The sequence below is a fragment of the Sardina pilchardus genome, chromosome 15 (assembly GCF_963854185.1).
Source record: "Sardina pilchardus chromosome 15, fSarPil1.1, whole genome shotgun sequence".
NCBI lineage: Eukaryota > Metazoa > Chordata > Actinopteri > Clupeiformes > Clupeidae > Sardina > Sardina pilchardus.
This window is the reverse complement of record NC_085008.1, coordinates 30,516,192-30,537,698: the sequence shown is the minus strand read 5'-3', so window position 1 is coordinate 30,537,698 and position 21,507 is coordinate 30,516,192. Positions and strand designations below refer to the sequence as shown.

At 43.5% G+C, this 21,507-nt stretch overlaps 2 protein-coding genes across 3 annotated transcripts in view; both read left to right on the top strand.

The window, feature by feature from the left end:
* sned1 (sushi, nidogen and EGF-like domains 1) overlaps positions 1-8,494 on the top strand; it is a 44,996-nt gene extending 36,502 nt beyond the window's left edge. The window contains exons 21-32 of the mRNA XM_062556787.1: positions 334-624; positions 1,062-1,245; positions 1,732-1,844; positions 2,121-2,399; positions 3,891-4,020; positions 4,808-4,890; positions 5,221-5,319; positions 6,049-6,168; positions 7,129-7,216; positions 7,482-7,558; positions 7,724-7,751; positions 7,894-8,494. Coding sequence (XP_062412771.1) covers positions 334-624; positions 1,062-1,245; positions 1,732-1,844; positions 2,121-2,399; positions 3,891-4,020; positions 4,808-4,890; positions 5,221-5,319; positions 6,049-6,168; positions 7,129-7,216; positions 7,482-7,558; positions 7,724-7,749 — 1,490 coding nt within the window. The 3' untranslated portion in view covers positions 7,750-7,751; positions 7,894-8,494. The remainder of the gene's footprint in view (positions 1-333; positions 625-1,061; positions 1,246-1,731; positions 1,845-2,120; positions 2,400-3,890; positions 4,021-4,807; positions 4,891-5,220; positions 5,320-6,048; positions 6,169-7,128; positions 7,217-7,481; positions 7,559-7,723; positions 7,752-7,893) is intronic.
* A 1,271-nt stretch (positions 8,495-9,765) lies between these two features.
* ryk (receptor like tyrosine kinase) overlaps positions 9,766-21,507 on the top strand; it is a 49,231-nt gene continuing 37,489 nt past the window's right edge. For both annotated transcript variants that reach the window (XM_062556313.1, XM_062556312.1), the window contains exon 1: positions 9,766-10,394. In XM_062556313.1, the coding sequence (XP_062412297.1) occupies positions 10,151-10,394 (244 nt within the window). In that variant the 5' untranslated portion in view covers positions 9,766-10,150. The remainder of the gene's footprint in view (positions 10,395-21,507) is intronic.

Below are 21,507 nucleotides of genomic sequence, written 5' to 3'. Positions count from 1 at the left end.
TGATATCATACAAGTCTGTACTACAGTATTATGTTTTTTTTTTTTTTTTTTTTTTCAGTTTTACTTTTTTCTACAAGCTGATGTATAGCTCTAAATCCAAAGTAACAAGTCGTTTCAAAGCCTGACAAAGGTACTTCCCTAGGGATTTAACTTCTAGAAAAACATTATGTTGCCGTCCACTCAGTCTCAATCTCATATTTATTGACACTGTTTCGGCCAGTTGGTCTTTTGAAACTTTTGCACCGTGTCAATAAATATGAGATTGAGACTGAGTGTGCGGCAACAGAATCTTTTTCTATAAGTAATGTGACCATGACCTCTGCCTGTTCTCAGACCTGCTGCCTCCGTCCGGTCTGCGTGTGCTGCGGGTGGAGGAGGACGAGGTGGAGCTGCGCTGGGACCAGCTGGAGGCGTCGGCGGACAGCCCCCTGAGCGGCTTCGCGGTGACGTACGCGCCTCTGGGCCGCGGGCCGCGCCGCAGTGACTTCCTGGAGCGCCAGCACTCCAGCTACCTACTCCAGGGCCTGCAGCCCGGCCTGCTCTACAACATCTCCACCTTCTCCGTGCGCCGCGCCGCCAACAGCAACGACATCAGCCAGCCCGCCTTCGCCCTCATACGCACACGTAAGGACCCGCGCAGCGAGCATCTCCGGGCGGTTTCCTTTTGAAACAACGTTTCTCGGAAGACGTGGTTTTGATTTGAAGAAAAGCCTGTTTTTACAGTAATCAGCACGTCACTACAAGGCTTGTGTATCGATTTGACATTCATGATACTCAAGAAGCCTCATGTATTTTATAAATACTGTATATAGATATATACACAATACTATTCAATAATGTTGAGGAGTAAGACATTTTCTTGGGTAGACACTCATTTGTGTATGTGTGTGTGTGTGTGTGTGTATGTGCTTGTGTGTGTGTGTATGCGTATGTGTATGTGTATGTGTATGTGTGTGTGTGTGTGTGTGTGTCTGTGTCTGTGTCTGTGTCTGTGTCTGTGTCTGTGTCTGTGTCTGTGTGTGTGTGTGTGTGTGTGCATGCATGTACGTGTGTGTGTTCAGGGCCACGGAAGGCAGAGCAGCTGCAGGTGGTGAACGTGTCGGCCTCTCAGGTGTGGCTGCGCTGGCTGCTGCAGGCGTCTCAGCACGCCTCGGTCAGTCAGGTGCGCCTCTCCCTCAGCCCCTCCGACGGCACCGGGGCCCGCACAGCCATCCTCAACAGCAGCGTCACCGAGTACGGCTTCAGGTGAGACACACACACAACTGCATAGCACTGCATGTTTCTACTCACACACTCATTTCTGTGTCAATATGCCAATAGGAGATATGAATTCACATATACTGTACATTTATTCTGAACTCAGTCACTGCCACACAACGTAGACATGCTCACCACAACGTATAATATGGATTGTAGGGGGAACCAATTAATCACAGCTGACAGTTTTAATACATCAGCTCTGCAAGACAAAGTCATAAATGAAAAGTTAATAATTCATAGTGTCCCAAGCGTACCATTTTACTTGCCAATTTTGTTGAAATTACCATAATATTCCACTAGGTGGCAGTAGTATCCAGTAAAATGCAAGCTGCATTACTACATTTAGCCACTAGATGGTTTTAGCAGACCACTAAATTCACTTCATCCAGACTGAAGCCTCCTGTACTCAATCAATCCTCACACAGATTAACTAGTAGTTCATTCATTTGTATTTGATCTTCTTTTGAGCAGTTCCCTGCTTCCAGGCCAGATGTACACTGTGGATGTGGTCACTCAGAGTGGTGTGAGACCCGAGGAGCTTCCGTCAACGAGCCACTCTGCTGGACCTTTGCTCGTTTGGACAAGTATGTCACCACATAACACATTCATACACTCCACAGTCTATGTATTAACAAACATGTGAACATATACATACATGCAGGGAATCCATATATTTGCAAGAAAGAAGCACGAAAGAATTTGTGTGACAAACATTATATTGATATATTGCACATGAAGTGCATGTGCAGTATACAGTTGAGTCCTGTTGATATCATTGAACACTGACATTTCTATTGCTCCCTCTCTCTCTCCTCCTCTCTCTCTCTCTCCCTCTCTTTCCACCCATCTATCTTTTTTAGGACCTCTTCCGCCCCAGAACCTCTCGCTGGGTCATGTGACCCCGACCTCAGCTCAGGTCACATGGGACCGGCATCCCCGGAGCATTCCGGACGGTTTCGTGGTGAATGTGACCCGCGGCCTGAACACGAGAAGCCGGTTCTTGCCGGACGGCAGACTGGGCAGCTACACGATCCGAGAGCTCACCCCGGGCCAACACTACCGACTGGCCCTGACCGCCGTGCGGAACACTGGACAGGAACAAGTTCACAGCCTACCCCAGCACCTGGCCTTTACCACCTGTGAGTACATGTTCTAACAAGACAGGGCTTACAAGAGTGTCTCAGCCTCTCTGGTTCAGTCGCATCTCTCCTGCATTTTCAAAGGGCTTGATGATTATAACGCAGGCAGATGACAGTCTACATTACGATGGGTGTGTGTGGCTATTCCTCTGTCCTGCGAACTGTCGCAACTGCTAGGTGTCTCCTCATGTTAGCTGTGCTCTCTGAATTTCTTCCCATGGCAATCAACAACACGGCTGCTCGAGAGTGAAACTCTGTCCAGTGTGTCATGACGTGTTGGCCTCATACTAAGATGTGCTCATTAGAGCAGGCGGGGACATAACAGCAGGACGCTGCTGAGATTGACGCCCCTGGGTTGAGTATTTGGCTGGTGGAGGCCACACAGATGTAACTCTGCTTTTTGCAGCTTTCATAAACATATTCAGCTCTGACCTTGGGGAGGCTGCCAGTTGCCTTAAGTGATGACGGCAAGGACCTCTCCCTCTCCCCCTCCTCCCTCATGTATGTGTGTGTGTGTGTGTGTGTGTGTGTGTGTGTGTGGGTTTTTTTTTTTGACAGACTGATTGTATAAAATGTCACTCTGCTTTGAGTCTTTGGTTCTAAATATTCATTCGCACACTACTGTAACTTGATACAGGTGTGGATGGCAAGAGTTGGCAGCCGGCAGTCGAGTCGAATATTATTGAGTTAAGAAGTGATGTCGGAGTCAACTTTGGAGAAACTCCCCAGGGATAGCCATGGGCTCCTGGCTTCCGTCGGCTCCATATTGCAAAAATGTTTCCCATATGAGCACTGCGGCACGCACTGTATCTGTTTTGTGTTCATCCTTTTGTGTTTGCACATGTCTGCTGGCCTACCAGAATTTTGTATGAGGGTTGTCGCACTTAAGGGTGATTACTTGTGACTGTTGACAGGGACAAAAGGCGTATGTGCGGAACTGCAATGTCACTGAAGCTGAAGTGAGTCATTGTACAACAGAGCAGTTGAACGAATGACACGAGTTTGGTAAATAATGCATATGTTCCCCACTTACGGGAAGCTGTGGTGGAGAATCATTTTCAATCAGCAAGTTTCCCATTCAATTCATGTCAACCAGGCCGCCGCCTCCGTAGATACACAGAAACAAAAGCATTCTGAATATGCTCACCCTGTGTTTGTAAGTGTCTGTTCTGTCTCTCCTCTCTGACGCCCAAGCTGTCTGCGTGCCGGCACTATTTGTTCTGAGTCGGTCCCTGTCTTTAGGACAACACTGGTTTTGTCTGGGCTATGGTTACATGAAATCTGTATGTGTACTTGTGTTTTACATTTAGCGGCAGTATGTCATTTGATATGCTTACAACTGTTCTGAATGTGAATGTAAATGTTTGTGTGATGTGTGTGTGGTGTATAATGTGCGTGCGCGTGTGTGTGTGTGTGGTGTATAATGTGCGTGTGTGTGTGTGTGTGTGTGTGTGTGTGTGCGTGTGCGTGTGTGTTACTAATCTGGATCAGTGCCGCTGGATGAGCGGTGGACAAGGAGAGAGAGGCTGACGGAGACCACCGGAGGGCGTCCCACTGCCCGGCACAAACCTCTAGACGTGGGCGTGGCAGAGGACAGGGAACACTCAGAGGAGCTACCCAGGTAGGGCGCGGCACACTGCTGTCAGTCATCCATAGAGCTGAAAGTGAAGAATGACTGTTTGAATTCACTAACACAGGATAAGGGAATTACGGCCGGCACCCACCGGACGCGCATTCAGCGCGACGTGACAAGAAAATGATTACAATCGTTTTTAACGGAGCAAAGCCCACTAGACATGTCTGCTGCACGGCAGCCGCGCAGGGTTAGAAAACGGTTCTAAAATCCTATGTGTCAAGCCCACACCGCTGAACGCCTAATGTGGCGGGCGCGGGCCTTTACAGTAAGGATAATTGTAAGGTTATTTGTGTATTGCTTGTACCCCTATGCTTCTGTGTCATAATGTAAAGGTCATGATTAAAGTTCCGAATCAGTGCTGATAAATTGGTTTTCTCCACTACACTGCTTCATCTATACTTACTGGCAAATGGTGTTTGGTGACATTTCGCATTGACTAATAAGAATTGTGTTCACAATTGAATGAAAAAAGTTACTGCTAAATATACATCTTTTGGGATGTGAACATTATTACAGTACTATTTGGAAGGAACTTGAGATAATTGTGTTGTTGTACCATTTACTTTTTGACATGATTCCTTAGAAAAGGTTTTTTTCCCTGTACCTTTCCTGGCAGGCTCCTAAGCAACTGCTGCCTCTAATTATGACATAATCAACTTAACAGTCACAGGACATGAAGACACACAGTCCTTTGATGAAGTGACAAGACCTTAGTTTAAGAAGAAAATGCTATTCTCCGCTAAATTTCTGCTCCTCTTTGTTCTAACTCCAGATACACAGAGCTGATTGATGGAAGGGGGAGGATAATGGCCAAGTTCACCAACCAGCAAAGGAACACGATCAGACACCGCCCCAGTGAGTGCCCTTCACAGAGGACATGACATGCCGAGCCCGTGCGCACCTTGTTGACAAACACGTTGTTGTCAGATTCCCTAAAAGTCTCTGAGTAGGACACACAACATTGGCACGGACACCTTGATTGTGTTAAGCCCAGGGCCCACACAGACTCGTGAAGACCGTTGCTTCTAGTTCAAGCTGCTTACCCACATGCCTTCTTTAACCACGCGCCACATCCAGGATACGTGGGCCTACCCTTAAATATCTTTGAATGTGTTTGGACAGAATGTTTCAGGTGAATAAATCAGAGTGACTCTCTTAACATCAAGCATGTCCATTTCATGTCAGGACCGGACACTCCCGTCAAACTGGAGAAAATGGAGGAAACCACCAATAAAATCAGCCTGGCCTTGGAGATTGCAGAGGAGACGACCAAAAAGAATGCGGGTAGGTGTCAAATGCAGTGCAGTATTAAAGATGTGGGTGTGAGATCCATAGGTGGTATTTTTGGCCATGTAATTTCTCCCAGATGGAAGGAGGGAGTGAAGAGAGGGGAAAGTGAGCAAGGGAGTGAGAGAACCCTGCGATCTCTGAGGAGATGTGTACCACATGAAATTCACCGTGGAAACAGCCATGCTTTACTGTTAATCCATCAATCACAGTTTCCCTGGTTTGGTTCACAGGAGGTTCAGAGGTTGGTTTAGTCAAATTCTATGGAAAAATGACTTCATAAAATATGGGAAATAAACCACAGACTGTGTGTGGGTGTTTAATAGAAAAAAAGCTATTTTGTGTGGGAGAACTTTAGACAGATAAGTGGGTTTAAAAGAAAAAGGAAAAAGAGAAGAAAAATTATCACATCCATGCTTTTATTTGTATAATTGCAACAAACGGGAAAAACCCAAGTACTTCTTTACTGCTGGGTATGATTTTCAAATGTTATCGTTACTTTCAACTCCAAATAATGCACCACTTTGGTATAATTTCCAGATTCTTAAATTGCTTAATTGCCGTAATTGCCCGTGTAGCTAGTGAGAGCTGACAGGGGCGGTGGAATGAGGTCAGGAGGTAGAGGGAAATGTAGTGCAGTGTGGCAGTCGGAGCTGTAACGTGAGCTCCGGCGAGCTTTTTACGAGGCTGACTCGCAGGCTCCTAACAGCAGCTGCTGTGTTTCAGAGCTGTCCAGGGACTGCCGGAGCAGCCTGCCCTGTCAGAACGGGGGGACGTGCGTCAAGGGCGGCGACAGCTACAGCTGCGACTGCGCAACGGGCTTCAAGGGCAGACAGTGCGAGCTGTGTGAGTGTAACCTTTCAACCCGCCCTCCGCGAAGCACACATTCTCACACACACACACACACACACACACACACACACATTCATTCACACACTCACACACACACACACATAGGGATGAGGAAGTGCACAAAGGCAACAATATTCTTGTTCAGTCATTGAGACCTGTTAGTGCATGGCAAAAAAACAAGAGTTATTACCAGTACTTACCTCTTGCATGCAAAAAAGGCCTGACTTTAAACAGCAGATAAAAATCACTTCATGGATGAACTGAGGTCTTTATTCCAAACACTTTTTGAAAAAATAGAAGAATTTTCTTCTGAATAGCTTGTTTTTCTTCTCTCTGTATACCCAAGAGAGAGATAGAGAGATTTCGTTCTTTTTAAATGTACCCTTGTTATCGACTGTTTTGTCATTTACATTTTTTTCTATTATCAGTTACTTTTTATAGAAATGCTTTTATAGAAATGCTTTTATAGAACGCTTTGTCGATATTGTGCACACATGGGCAATAAAGCCCGTGTCACACTTAATTGAGAGGCTTTTCTATTAGAGTGCTGCACTATGTAAGTGCACCACTGCATTAGAAAACCCAGGCACTGTCTCTAGGGAGAGCAATCATTAATTAAATTTTACATCCGACCCTTCCTCCCAAATGCATTGCATCACTGAACACTTACAGTTAGCCTTGGGTCTATCCCTGTTTAAACACTATAGCTAAAGCCATTCATCAGCCAGGATGAGGGCTAAACAGTCCTCTCTTTCTCCCCCTCTCTCTTCCCCGTGCTCCCTCGCTGTCCCCCCTAGTGAATCTAATGAAATATGCAGCTCAGGCACCAAGACTGATCGTGCTCGCAGATGTAGATTCTAGCCCCTTGTCTTCTATAATCTGATAGACTTTGTCTTTTAAACCTTTCCCACTTAACTCTCCCCCCCATCATCTGTGTTTTGGTCTTGCCTCCAGTCTGCCAGAGAGTGCCACACCCATGCACCCGTCTCTACTCGGAGACAAAGAGCGTGCCCGTCTGGGAAGATGGAGTCTGCCATTACCTGTGAGTGGAATAGAATCTCAATGCATTCATTTTTTCTTTTAAAGTGTACAGCTGTGATTATTACCATGTATCAACAGTTGACTGATAAGACTGAAAATGTATATGGACTGTTTGTCTGGACAATTGAAGAATACAATATTGAATAAAACAACCAGCATTCATTCGTCAAGCCTGAATGATGGCCAATGTGCAGTGCAACTGAAAGTAATTTTTTTGCTGTAGAGAACTGATATAAATGACATTTTTTGTAACTTATTTTCCCCAGGTACAAAAGAACATATAAAGTGCAGCAAGATGTTTGTTACAGAGAGATTTGTGAGCCTCAACTGCCAAAGAAAACAAGTGAGTCAGTCTCTGTCTGTACAAATCAAATACAGCCTTTCAAACTCAATCATAAAGTCAAATCAAAGTTCAACATTTACATGCTAGAAGGGCTGTCTTGCAAACACATTCATATAACTATCTCAATGAAAAGACTTTTAATATTATGCCATTCCGTCTTCACAGACAGAAGAACTCAGAGGCAACAATAGTGGTTAGTATATTTTCCTCAATTAATGATAATTTATCATTACAAGTGATTTAACATTTCAAATCTTACCAATCTACAAAATCATAAAAAATATTATACATATGCAAAGATTAGTTGAACCTAAATGAATGGTCTTACTTTTCAGGGAGATTCTTCCTGCTCAGATCCAGAGATTTCTGGGTTCTCCATCCATAGCCCCCACCTATGGTTTCCTCTCCATTTGCTCTGACTTGTGTGAGGAATCCTATCAGGCCTCTGGATACCTGAACTCTCAGACAACGATGGGTAGCCCTAGCAATGCCAAAAAACGTTTTTCAGACTACACTGATATGGAATCCACACAAGGGGTAGAACTAAAAAAAACTCTGATGGTGAGCGAACACTTCACAAGTTGACTGGATCAGAAGCATACCTCAGATGTCCATGCTGACACATTTGTAAAGGTACTCTTGTATGAAGTGGCAAGTTAGCCCCTCAGGGAAATTTCTAAGTGATTGCCTGTCCCTATTTCACACAAAGAAAGCAAAACAAAGTGCATCTCATACTTACCATCTAACCATATACTGTACCATCGATCTTGCTTTTGTCAGTGGGCAAGACCACTCATAAAAGATGTTATGAAGACTGGAAATTTATGTCAGAAACCTGTCTCTGTACACCAAACCTCTCTGTTAACTATCATGTAAATAGTGTTTATAGGCTGTTTTGTAGGTGAATATTTTAATAATAAAAATGTTAAAATGTGATTTTTTTGTGGATTGTTCTTGTCATTTTTCTGTTCTCTCTTGTTACCTAATTTACCCAGGTCAATTAAATGTTAAATGTTTCATGTTAGGCCATTATCATGACTTCATGCATTATGAAGCTAAATTCATAAATGCCTTTTGATATCAGAAATGTGCAGTTCAGGTAAATGCCACAAGATGTCTCGTCATGTCAAAGGAATATTCCAATCCTCTCTTTGCACTGGATATATTTCCCAGGGTTTCTATTATTATTGCATCATATTCTGAGGTATTGTGTAGCAATTGTGAACTATACGAGTTATTGTCTGTTCATTCACCTCACTGATTACTTTTACTCGTTATTGATAGGGAACAATTAAATAAATGTCACACTAGTATATGCTAATTAGTATATATAGGCCTACATACACATGTAGAGTAGAGTTGATATTTTGGCATAACCAACAGGGTCCCAGAGTCCTACATAGAAAAACATATAATATCTGGAAAACATTAGCAAAATGGACAGGGTGGTTTCTCCTTGTAGCCTAACTGTACAAAACTGTACAGTCAAACAGTGTTTTAATAAACAAATCAGAATAGTGAGTATGCGGTATAATACTGTTCTCGCCATACATAGCACTTAAGTCAGGGAAAATATTTTGGTTTTCTGCCATCTATGTTTCATTTAATGTCATTTGTAATATGTGTGTGCATTTATTAATTACCCTGTAAAATAATTGAATAAATAAAGTGATTGCCAATCGTTTTTGAACTGGCAAAATGCTAGATTCGATTATTTTAGATGTAATTGTAGCAAAGATTAAACCTTGCACAAGGAGCCGCGTAGCCTAATAGCCAATTCATAGCAAAGATAATGCATGTTCACTCTCGCGAGGTTCCGGAGACGCGAACCCGTTAAATGGCTTTGTGGGTGAGGAATGGAGACCCGCTGCGTTATTATGACGGGGAGCGCCGTGTGGTGGGCAAGAAAGTTATCAAACTTTTGAAATAATCGTTACTAAGACTAGGTTGTTTTCTTGGGACATTTATTTTAATTGCACAACTAACACTAGGGCAAAGTACTCTATCCCATTAAAGACTTGAAGTTTCTTCTGTTCCCAAATCAAAGCTGCTGCATTTGTGATAGGCTATAACACCGCAGAACTTCAGTTGTGGCAGCGCATCATATGCGAACGCGCCCGTATCCCAGTCATCCATGCGTGCGCGCCCTAGTTTCAAGTGACCCCCCAACCCCACCTCCTTCCTACAATGAAAACTGAGATAGCAGGGGGGAGGGAAAAGACCATGAAAGGAGAGAGTTGGATGATGGCTACTTTTCGGGCCATTCTCTGCTAAATTCCTTTGGTCTGTCTCACTCCTAGGCTGCCCAAAGGATAGTACAAGAGGGTAAAAGTAGAGAGGCAACTTTGCGCCCAGCAAGCGATTTTTCTGAATCTTGCGGTCTCCACACATACTGAACGAGTCTGGTAGACCAAAGTTAGCTCGTCAACGTTAGCATTGGTAGCTACCAGCTAGCAGGAAGAAAAACCGGGAGAGGAAGAGGAGACAGAAGGCACAGTTATCTATCAAGTCGTATTATGTTGCCTTTAGGACGGAGTTTAAGCTTCGGGTGACACTGAAGTAGTGGAGTTGCTTCTTCAACGAAAGGAATTAATGCAACAGGCACGGATAAGCGTGATGTCGGGGCAGGAGGACACTCATTGCGGTGCCAGCTCGTATGTGTCCCGAGGCTGGCCACATTCGGTGCTTTGGAGACTCGGAGGTTTCTTTTTCCTTCTTCTGCTAGAAGGGGCCCTATGCCTTGCGAGCCCGAGCGGCCCGCCGGGCACTAACAATAACAGTAATCGTCCATATGTCAATATATTCCTGAGCACAGAGGAGGTGAAGAAACTATTAGGTGAGTAGATGTAAAACTCAGCTTCTTGCATTGTTTTGACTGAGTATGGCGTCTGGCAAAACCTCACACTCCTGGGACTGCTGATAGAGACGGTTTAAGTTGACGTCAGAATTGTGGCTAAACTAAAACTATCTTAGTCTGTTAGGTCGTTAACAATAGAAAAGGTAAGGATCTCGTATCAAGCAGTGGGGTCGAGCAGAAGTGCTACTCAAATACACTCTCACCAAATTTACATTTCGACGTGAATGTAGCCAGCAAGCTTTTTCCCCACACTTTGCCTTAATCCACAGTTCGTTTGTTGGTCCAACAAGTGGTTTAGCAGAACGCAGGCTGGGCCGAACAACTTGTGTGTTACAAATGTGTTACTGTTTGTAGCACATTGCTAAGTCTACAGCTAACGCAGGCCTACATTAAATTCTTCACGAACAAGAGCGAAAGTCCACATTGAGGGACTGTGGATCATCATCATATTGCGCGTCAATTTAGGTAAAACGTTTTAGTTAACTATGTGTCGCGTGACGTTATCGGTATAGTCATTCATTTTAAAGTAAACATCTCCACACCACAGCCGTATTTGTACTGTAGTTAGGAGGCCTAAGGTTTTTGTTTACCACCGCTGTGTTTTTCATCATAATTGCAAGCTACAGTGTGAAATTAAAGTCACCGCGTGACTAGTCACACAGACATTCGAAATGAGCGCGTTCAATGTATTACTTTCTGCAACAAAGTTACTGTGGGAACTTTTCTCCAGTAATACTCATCCACTGGACAACGATGCTGTGTTTGGGCTTGTCAGATTGGTGAAATTCAAAACAAGGCGATTTAGTTATTGGAGTTCCAAACATCGAAATGCAATGTGTTTGTTTACACGTTTGTGGCGCTTAAACACAGACCGCACTGCTTTCTAAAAAGTGTGAAGGTCTTTGCTGTCTTGGATTCATTTTAAAGGAGAGGATTGTTTATTTATTTCAAGAGAATTTCTCCATAAGATTCAATTTTTCTGTAATTCAATCAAGTCTCTGTGGACCAGATGCACATTTTGGCCTTATTAAACTAAGGGAAATGGAGTAGGATGGCGCAACATGGCTTTTTCTTAACATGTAGCTGTAATGGGAAGCATATGCATAAGGGACAGGGACTACTTTGTTTTGGGCAGAAAACGATGTTGCCTGTGCCAGCACACGCAATGTACGTGTATTTTGGATAAAACAATGCATTGCCCTTTCTATTGCCAACAAATACTAGCTTTTTATGTATGATCTACACAGAAACTTCCCACATGGAATGATCTGTGAGAAATGTCTTTGAATGTATCTGTGGGTATGGAATGTTTTGATTGCAAGTGTAATTTCTTGCCTTTTCCTTGGGAGCAACTGTGACTCTTTGATTTCACTGTAAATTAATGATTGTTAATTGGTGGGTGTGCCATTACTCTCCAAGTAGAAACCCATCATTACTGTAGCAAGGCTGACACTTAACAGTAATGAAAGGTTTGAAGACCCTCTTTTTTCCTCGAGTGTGAATGAGGGGACCAGATTTTAAGAGCACTCCTACATTAGTGAGTGGTACCATCAGTGCGATAGCGATGTGGGGAATGCAAGTGTAGCTGTGAAAAGAGAAAATGCATTATATATATTATACTGCAGCTTTCACAGAGTGTTTATAAGGACTTATCCAGTGACTGCATATATAGGCATCTTGTGTGTGGACAGTGATCTTTAACCTTGATGGAATATATTAGATCAGTCGGCCCGTTTCGTAGAAACTGCAGACAAGTTTCATAAAAGCTTGTAGAATAGCAGGTTGATTACAGTACGTCTCCTATATGGCATGCAGTCAGTTTGTAGTTCATCCTGGTACTTCTGATGGATGTGCATGGCAATGAAACCCGATTTCTTTACACTTGTGATTGTCAGTGAGTGTAATTTTTTAGTATACATAGATACTGTTTCATACAAATAGCCAAAAAAGGTGATATTGCATTTAACTTTCAGCTGTTTGTTAATTCTGGGTGAGTTTTTTTTTGTAATATATGTAATGGTGACTGACTGATTTAATTAAAATAATTCTGCGTTGACGATTGTCTTTGATTAAGCTGGAATCTAAGTTCTCTGCGGCACGTAAACAGCTGTTTTCTGTTTGACACTGTGTACTCTTTACTGTTGTCAGGTCAGTCATGTGAAACATGACATTTTCTTTTTTTAGCCAATTCAATCTCAAACTGTTTGGTAGGCCAAACCTATTTTGTGACACTTTGCAATTTGTTCACAATTTGCCCTGTGGGGTTTAGCCCTCTATGCCGTAGCGTTCCCTTTCAAATTCTTAATGGAAATCCTTCCTTTGCTGGAATGAATGGATTGTGCATAAGAGAAAGTGTGTGTGTGTGTGTGTGTGTGTGTGTGTGTGTGTGTGTGTGTGTGTCTGGTGTGTGTGTCTGGTGTGTGTGTGTGTGTGTGTGTGTGTGTGTGTGTGTGATAGAGAGAGACAGGCAGTGACGCACAGTTGTAGAGACATAGTTGTAGCCATTGGGTAGTAGAAATAGCTGAACTGCAAACTCTGAATGTTTCTTGAGTTACATTTACCACAGGAAGCTTTGTTATATGAACAATAGAAGTTGGTGGTCTTGGAGGAGAGGTCCTGTCGTTACTTCTGACAGATAACTCGGGGCCTCTGTGATGGATAGGCAGATAGACCTGAGGGAGAAAGGGAGAGCGTCTCAACTGGATGCATGAGCGTTCTGTGGCTAATAATGCCTCCATGCCCCCAGAGAATCAGGTGGCATGCCACCAGTGTGGACTGAGGATTGGGTTACTCTCTGTCTGTGTGTCTGAGCTTTTAAAGGTACTCACTCTAGCATGACTTGCCATGATGCTTCACTTGATCCTTTCAAGTATTTGTCGTTTAGACATGGGCTAACTTAGGCTCTGACATGCATATGCATCGATCTTACTGAAAAAGAAACAAAAGAGAAAAGATTTTTAACTCTCAGATCACATTAGGGTTTTTTTTGTCTCAAATGATTGCAGGACAGACGTTGGTCTGTGATTGTCTTATTCTTTCTTACTCTGTCTTACTCTAGTCAGTCCTAAGTTTTGAGGCAACTTCGGGGACCGTCCAGGTGTTCAGTAACTTTGGACACTGTTGTGACGCATACACCTTAAAAGGTGGTGGTAGTGTCCTCAAAAACATTGAGTGTCAGTCAAGAGCCTCCTGTGTACTCACCATCTCTCTCTCTCTCACCCCCGTCTCTCTCTCCGTCTTCATCACTTGGAGTCATTTCCTCTGCCTCTCTCTGGGGTCTCTCCCCAGCACTGTAATTCCTTTCACAGATCTTAATCTGTCAAGGTTTCACTACAGAGCTTTCTCTCATAGTGCAGCAAACCGGAGAACTGAAATACACCTCTTCTCATCTCTATTCTCTCTTCTTTTCTCTTATCATCTATCTTCTGCTATTTCTTTTCCCCTTTCTTTTCTGCTACTACTCTTATTCAGTACACTCTTGGATTTACTGAGTAACTGATCATTTGGTAGAGTTGGGATAATATATCAAGCATTGTAGTATCGCAATATCTTTTGTATCATCAATGTATCCTATCACTATGTCACCAAGTATCACAATATTTAGGTTACTTATTTGATATTATTATTTAAGTTTAGTTTTGGTACATCTATCTGCTCTGATTATATTGTTTCTGAAATCAGCAATAGGGTGTACAACTGTATGCTTCTGGTCATATTGTTAATTGCAAAGTAAGTATGAGTCAGTTTTACTATTTGTCAGTATGAGAAGTTTACCATGCCATGATGGCATTGCAAAGAAGAATACTCTGTATTGTCAAATTTAAAGTCCCAATATTTTATTGTGGTCCATATATTGTAATGGTATCATCACCACCTCTCTAGCAGATCGTACCCTTACAATACAGTACTACCATCAGAAGAAATCGAATGATTTTGTCTCTGAAATGTATCCTCATTCATTTGATCAAGAACCATCTCAAGAAGTTGTGAGATAGGGTCTCATAAGTCAAATTGTTGTTGAAGTCAGGTTGGAGTGCCTGCATATTTTAGTAAAAATGTCAGCATTTGGCACCAGTGCATCACAGGCGTCTGCCAAATATGATATTTCGATATCTGATATTTTGTCCCACCACAATTGACTTTACTCCATTTCACTCTCTTCCCCCCTCTGTCCATCGTTTTTTTTTTTTTTTTTTAAGTCCTCTGCAAGAATAACCCTGATTGCACAGATTTCTTTCATAAACATAGACCAAATGAACAGTGAAGTTCAACGTAATATTTATGTTTGTATCACAATTATCCATCTCTGATCCAAAGAGCCATAACTGGCTTTGACATAATGTAAACCCAGCAGAGATCGTTGGATTTGTGTGGAGTCCAAGTTGAAGACCTATGTTTGCCTGTGTTGACAGTGGTTGCTAAAACGGCCAATGAAATGTATTCCACTTGTAATTAGTTTGGCTTCTACTTGTGGTTTCAGATTTGAGCACTGATTGGAGTAGATGAATGAGGAACATGATGGACACAAAATCAAGACCTTCATAAAGCCAAAGAGCAACATTTGTATGCAGAGTAATGTTTGTGGTGTAGTGTAACCACATCATGTAAGCACTCAAAAAAAAGGAAAGAAATATGGAGGGGGGGCAAGCGTCTGCTGTGTCCGTAGCACATTTGGGTCCGAGAGTGCCTCCAACCTGCAGTCATTTACCAATCCCACCACATCTCTCACTCTCTCTCTTTCTCTCTAGCCCCAAACATGCTTAAAAAGAAAAGAAAAGAAACAACAGCATATTAGCATGTTGGCTAAGTCTGCTCTGATGGCCTAACAATAGATAAGCAGAGCTTCACAGCTCTCTCATTTTCATCTCTTAACGGTTACTCTCCGCTAGACTCAACCCTTGTAAAGTGGACGCAAAGTGGAATGTAAATCCTACTGTACCAACCACGTCTCCGGCCTGCCTGTTTGCCTTACTGGCTGGCTTTGCCGTGTGAGCTCAGCGGCGACACACAAGAGGTTGTCGTCCACGTCCATTCACACAATTGTGAATACGAAGGTCGAGCTCGGTATGCCTCACTGGTAGTGATTTATGGCACTGGCGGGCCGCTCGCTAAACATTTTTCTTTGGCAACAGGCAACTGAGGCCAGGCCCTCCGGTATGGGTGACGGCCACTTCGCAGGGCTTAAGGGTTTCCGAGCTTTGCGTGCCTCTGAACAGAGCTGATGATGTGACTCACCTGAAGAAAAAGAAAGAGAGACAGGGTTCAACAGTGTTCACTGCAGGACATGGCCATAAGGAAGGACATTATGGCTGCCATGCATAGAGGGGTCAACATTTCATTGCTCTTTAAAACATACTGTACACCATTCCCAGAGGAAAAAATTGTTTGGCCATATGGTTTCTTGAGGATGGTTTTATTGAATGCACAGATCATAGAATAAAAAGTGAAACTTTAGTGGCTTTCCCTTTGCTTTCTGGCTGTGTACAATTATTTTCATATTGTTTGGCATCCTTTAGTAAGGATTTATGCATGGCTCAGACACGGGACAAGACTGTAATTGACATGGACATAGACATAGCCTCTGTTTTCTCAGAGTTTTGGAGACAGCAGTGACAGCCTGCTGTACAATTGTAAATGTCTAAACATCTATGTTCTATTCTAAAATGTTGTTCTACATGGCTCTTAAAATGACTGTTGCTAGAAAAGATAGGGTGTATGAACGCAGAGAATGCTACAGCACAGAGACGAGACAGAAGATCAGTTGACCAATCGCTCCACCCACAGTGTCTCCATTCTACTTTTGAGCCTACTCTTATCGCCATACCAACTTTGTCTGATAACAGTTTCCTTGAAGGACCTGTCTATGCAAACTGCTCTCTTTGATTGTTTGTCATTATTTCATTTTTGGTTCTTTCTTCCTATAGCTGTACCTTATTTGAAGGATTTTCTTTAGTCTTGTTCTCCAAGAGTTTTTTTCTGATATAGGGCCAGGTTTGGAGAAATTCCCCCCATTTCTCTTGATTGCCTGGTATGCATCGATGAAAGCCCTTTGACTGACGTACCTCCAGCGAGGCAGCAATGAGAGTAGCTGTATTTTGGATGGACGGAGTAGGAGGGTTGGAGTTTGCACTGGGATAATTTCCCCTCTTGCCAAAGATTTGAGGATGCAGCTGAGAAAGACGCAGGCCCTTTGTGGACTTGCTGTTGTGCTGCTGTTGGCAGGGACTTGCTGCTGGAGACTGCACAGGATTCCCAAACACAGAAGGGAAATTGGGGTTCAGCGCCAGGGACTGAATTCTTGGGTTAAAGTTGGACGGGGTTTTTTTGTCTGCGTTGACTGGACCGTCTCTTGCTCTGGTGTCGACTCACGTTACCTTCATGAGACTACTGTGGCTTAAGTCAAGATAAAAATGCAATGTCTTGCCACCTGTTTCACATGTTGGATCATACCAATTGACTGAAATGCTTCTGTGGTCAAAATATTGCTTTTAGTTGAAACATGAGAGTATGTTTTTTCTTTTATGGTATGTTATAATGTTCAGGTCATGTTTGTCAGCTGCACCTCACATAAATCACAAAAACATTGAGGCAACACTCATCAAATTAAAGGAGAGCTGACTGTGCTGTTGACTTCTCTATATCACAAGACAAATATGCTCCATGTTTTATTATTGTTTATATTTTATCTGATGTACTTCGTTATTGTGTATAAGGTATTGTATTTTTTACCTGGGTCAATGTTTTTGTGATTTATATGAGCTGCAGATTCAGCTACACGGAATGTTTTTACCCAGAAACATTTCAGTCTATTGACACTACTGACAAAATCTGAAACATTTTACAGGCTACATTGAAGAACCTAAGATTCCTCAAGTAGTTGTTTGCCTTGATATATGTTGTAGAGACCATGTTGAAAGAGAAATTCTGCGATTTTTGCAGCCAAGAAGCTACAGCACTATACTTGGGGGCATGTTTGTTAGCCGTGTTCATGCCCCCAGTAGCGCTGTAGCTGCCTGTAGCTATCGTACCAACAGTTGAGAGTGACCTTGAGAGACAGTGATCTTTGAAAAATCACCAGATTTCTCTTTTAATCTTTCAGCCCAATCTGTCCAGGTGGCCTCCAATTTATCTGTATGTTTGCGCCACCATTGCAGTCACCTCTTTAAGAATGGAAATGGTGTGGAAATGGTCCTACTACTTCCTACAGCAATTGTGGGGTCATAGGGTGGATGGCTTGCTAATTCAGTTCTGATCGGTCTTCCTCTATCCTTTTCATTATATTCTTCTTTTAGTCCCTTTCAGTCTTCATTCTCTCTATTGTATTTCTCTTTTTCCCTCCTGTTTTTATCTCTCATTGTCAATTCGCCTCCGTCCTTTGTCTGTCCAGTTTCATCTGCTCTGTCTGTTTGATGTTCTCTAGTCCTGTGTTCTATCCAAGTGTGGGTGTAATTTTTAGCTCAGTGTTTGATGATGTGGAATCTCTCTCACTTCTCTCTCTTTCTTCTCTCTCTCTCTCTCTCTCTCTCTATCTCCCTCTCTCTCTCTCCCTCTCTCCCTCTCTCCCCCACACTGCCCTCTCTTACTGCTCTCAACACTGACCTTCAGCTGAGCAGAGTCCCATCTTTTCATCTTTGTGCAGGGCACTCTCGGTTCCAGTCGGCCATTTGGAGGATGAGTGTATTTTAGGGAGGCGAGGCTCTGCCTGCCAAGCAATCTCTTATCAGCTGTTACCATGGCAGCGGGAGATGATCTTAATCAGGTTGTGTTTTGAGATGGGCTTGTTTTTCTTCCTTGTTCTCCTGGTGTCTTGCACCAGGCTGATCCTGATTTTTTTAAGCAAGTAAAAATGTGTGTATGTGTGTGTAGGAAAGAGAAACTGTTAAGAGACCTGCTTTGTTCAGCTCTTGGGCGCTGCTGTTAGCGGACTCTTGTGTGCTTAAAGTTTCATGGACACGGAATGATTTTCTAAGCACTCTCATGCTTTACCGCCTCTGAATTATTGAAATGAAAGGTTCAAACATGTTTGGAAACCGAGCAGGAGTTTTGCAGGTGTTCTCAACAACTGCTGTGGGTAAATGGATACTGCCCAGGAGACCAAGCTGAGCACAAAAAAATCCTGCCAAAGTAAACCCATGATACTTGATTCAACAAGTGAATCCAGTTTTTTGAAATGTCTATTGTGGTTTGACATTTTGTCTGGGTGTATGCTGCACATGAGTGCTGACCACAAACTGTGTGTGTGTGTGTGGGGGGGTGGGGGTGAGGAGATGACTCAAGTACCCCCTTCTCCTCCGATCCATTCAGCTTGTCATACCCCCTTTTGGGGGAGGATGGCAGCTGCAGTAATAGCCCTGCATGTGGTTGTAATTAATCGAAGGGTCTGGCTCTTCCAGAAGGTCAGACTGGATTCATTATCAATCTGCCACAGCTTTGCCCACGACAGACCTGAAAGCCAGCCTCCTCAAAACAATCAACTTTCCACTGAGTCTGAGACCTAGGACCCTAAGGCAAGGTTAAACGATCCTTCAGAAAGCTGTCAGACTTCATGCGTGTTGGGATGTGTGGGAGGGTGGGGTGGGGTGGGGGGCAGTTGAAACAGGCCTGCAGGAAACTAATGTACATTAATGAGATGTAAGGAATGAGCAATGATCGCCGAGGCCTTGTACACAGAAAGAAATGATTGTTGCCGCCCTGGGATTGATCAAAGAGTGAGCGCTGGAGCCCGTCAATGTTGATACGTGAGTTGACTTGATGTGGGAGCGCCAGTGTACTTTTGACCATTGAGTAATGCAAATGTATGCAATTCCAGTGCGTTTACATTTAATTTATTCAGATTCGCTTTGACAACCAGTAAAGGCAGCAAGCCGTGCCTGCATCAAGAAAAAGGCCTTTGTTGCATATCATGTCAGCGTTTGGCAGTATCCCTTAAAAATATTTGATAAAGTTCATCTTTGGGCACAAGTGTTTATTTGCCAAGCTTCCATCTCTGTCAGTTTTGTATGGGCCTCCGGTCTTAGCGTGCCCTGATGGATCAGCATGAGATGGGTTCAAGGCTACACCCTATCCTTTAAGGCACACTCTGCCTCAGTCTTGGCAAGTGGGCCAAGAGATTGAAAGTGCATTTGATACCTCAGGTTACCTGGCTCTGTACAAGGGGCTGAAAAGCTGTGGGCCAACATCAGTGCCTATGCATAAGCCATTTTCTTTGAACAGGGATTGTGGATGGTTGAGTCAGCCCTTGGGTTGCATGCTTTTATGATTCCTCCCCTATTGGAGAAAATGCTTTTGTGTTGACTTTGTAGATCGCCTGAATGAGCACAACATTGACAGGAATGTTCTCCGGTCTCACAAAGGATTTTAGTATGGAAGGGTCTTATCCCTTGTGTTTATAATCATTGTCTGTGCTCCCAACCTCAGACCATATAGACGGACCCCTACTGAAATACAGGTTGCTCTTCAGCGTGGACAAAAATGGAAATGGGGAAATGTGGATGTTTTTTACATCATGCCCTCGCCAAAATCCTTTCTGCATCATTGGCGCTTACTGTTCTCCGAAGCAGAACCCCCTCTCACTGGCTGGGATGTCTCCTACGTGGTCCCGTCAGGGGTTCATGTATTTGTGCGTGTCTGTCTGGGAGGAAGGCTCAGTCATTCATTTTTTCCAGCAACTAATACAAATTCTCATCAAGGTCCCAAATAAATTCCAGCACCTGTGTGGCGGCTTTTGTCTTTGGCCCACATCGTATTTGTTCTTAGTATCTGTCAAAAGAAGCTAGATTATGGCAGTGAATCTTTCCAGGGCTGTTCCCATTCTAAATCCTATGTCCTGTTAAGTGTCCTTCATTTGAAGGGAGCTAGACAGAGGGCTCTTTCCCTCAAAGGCTGAAAGTAGGCGAATAGGCAGCTTGAGATGGAAAAAAGGCCTTCCTATTGATGAAAGCCTTTGTCTTGTTAAACCACAGCGAGTTTTGTGACTGATTGAGTCCCTCCAGTATCCCTGGTTCAGGAATTGAACAATGGATTCTGCAGAAATCCCTGCAAAGGCTTTGTCTGTTCTATCATTCTCGACCACTTTGGTGGGTTGCTCTGGAACAAACCACCTGATGACAGTCTGCACAGTAATTGAGGAGGGAAGAGAATGCCATGAACATTCAGGCCTTTGAGAAATAGGGTTTGGCGCTCCTCAGTCATCTGTCTGAGTTGTTGGTAAGATGTGTCAAGGGATTAGGCTAGGAAACAAATACACCAGTGTTTGATTTTGTTCTGTCATTTTTCTGGCAGATACTTTCATCAAACTTAAAGTTGAAACAAAATCATTGCTTGATGTATACTATGCAGTGTGCATTTTTAAAGTTTGATCAATTGCTGGAACTTAACAAAACGTTACACTCTCACTCTCTCTCTTTCTTTCTCTTTCTCTCTCTCTCTCTCTCTCTCTCTCTCTCTCTCTCGCTCATTTCCTCTCTGTTTCCCTGATGATATTTGCAAACCCAGTCAGAGAAATACCGTCCTCCGGATGAGGTGGTGAAGGGGTGGTCTGCAGTGTGTGTGGTGGGGTCAGCTGATTATTTTTGCACATGTCACAGCCTGGTGACCAAGCCTGTAAACCCCTCACTCAAGTTGTGCACCGTTTGCACTCAGACGACCTTCCCCCTCATGGTGGCCGTCACTGCTACTGACAGATGCGACCGGGGTACCGGTCACCCTGCTCCCCAAGCAGTTTTGAGGGCACACCTCTCTCATAGTCTTCTCCTAGAGAGCACTTGGTGTAGCTATCTGGATGACCTGAGTTTGAGCTCCAGAACAGCCGAGGTTCTTGGAGTGGCTGGCCCCCTGAGAGAGAGTTCTCTACATACCCTTCTTAATGTAAGCAAACAAGCGCTTTGGCATCCCTAACTGATGTTGTCATGGCATCTCGGATTCCTTCCACACTGCACAGAGAGCCACTTCACAAATAAGGCTACACCTGAAAATGTCAAGGACATAAAAACAGTGCAAGAAAAGGACATTTTATGTTACAAATTCCCCCCTTCCTGCTATGTTAATTCTTTGGTAGAGTGGTGTGTTTATATCTGTGTGTGTATGTGTGTCT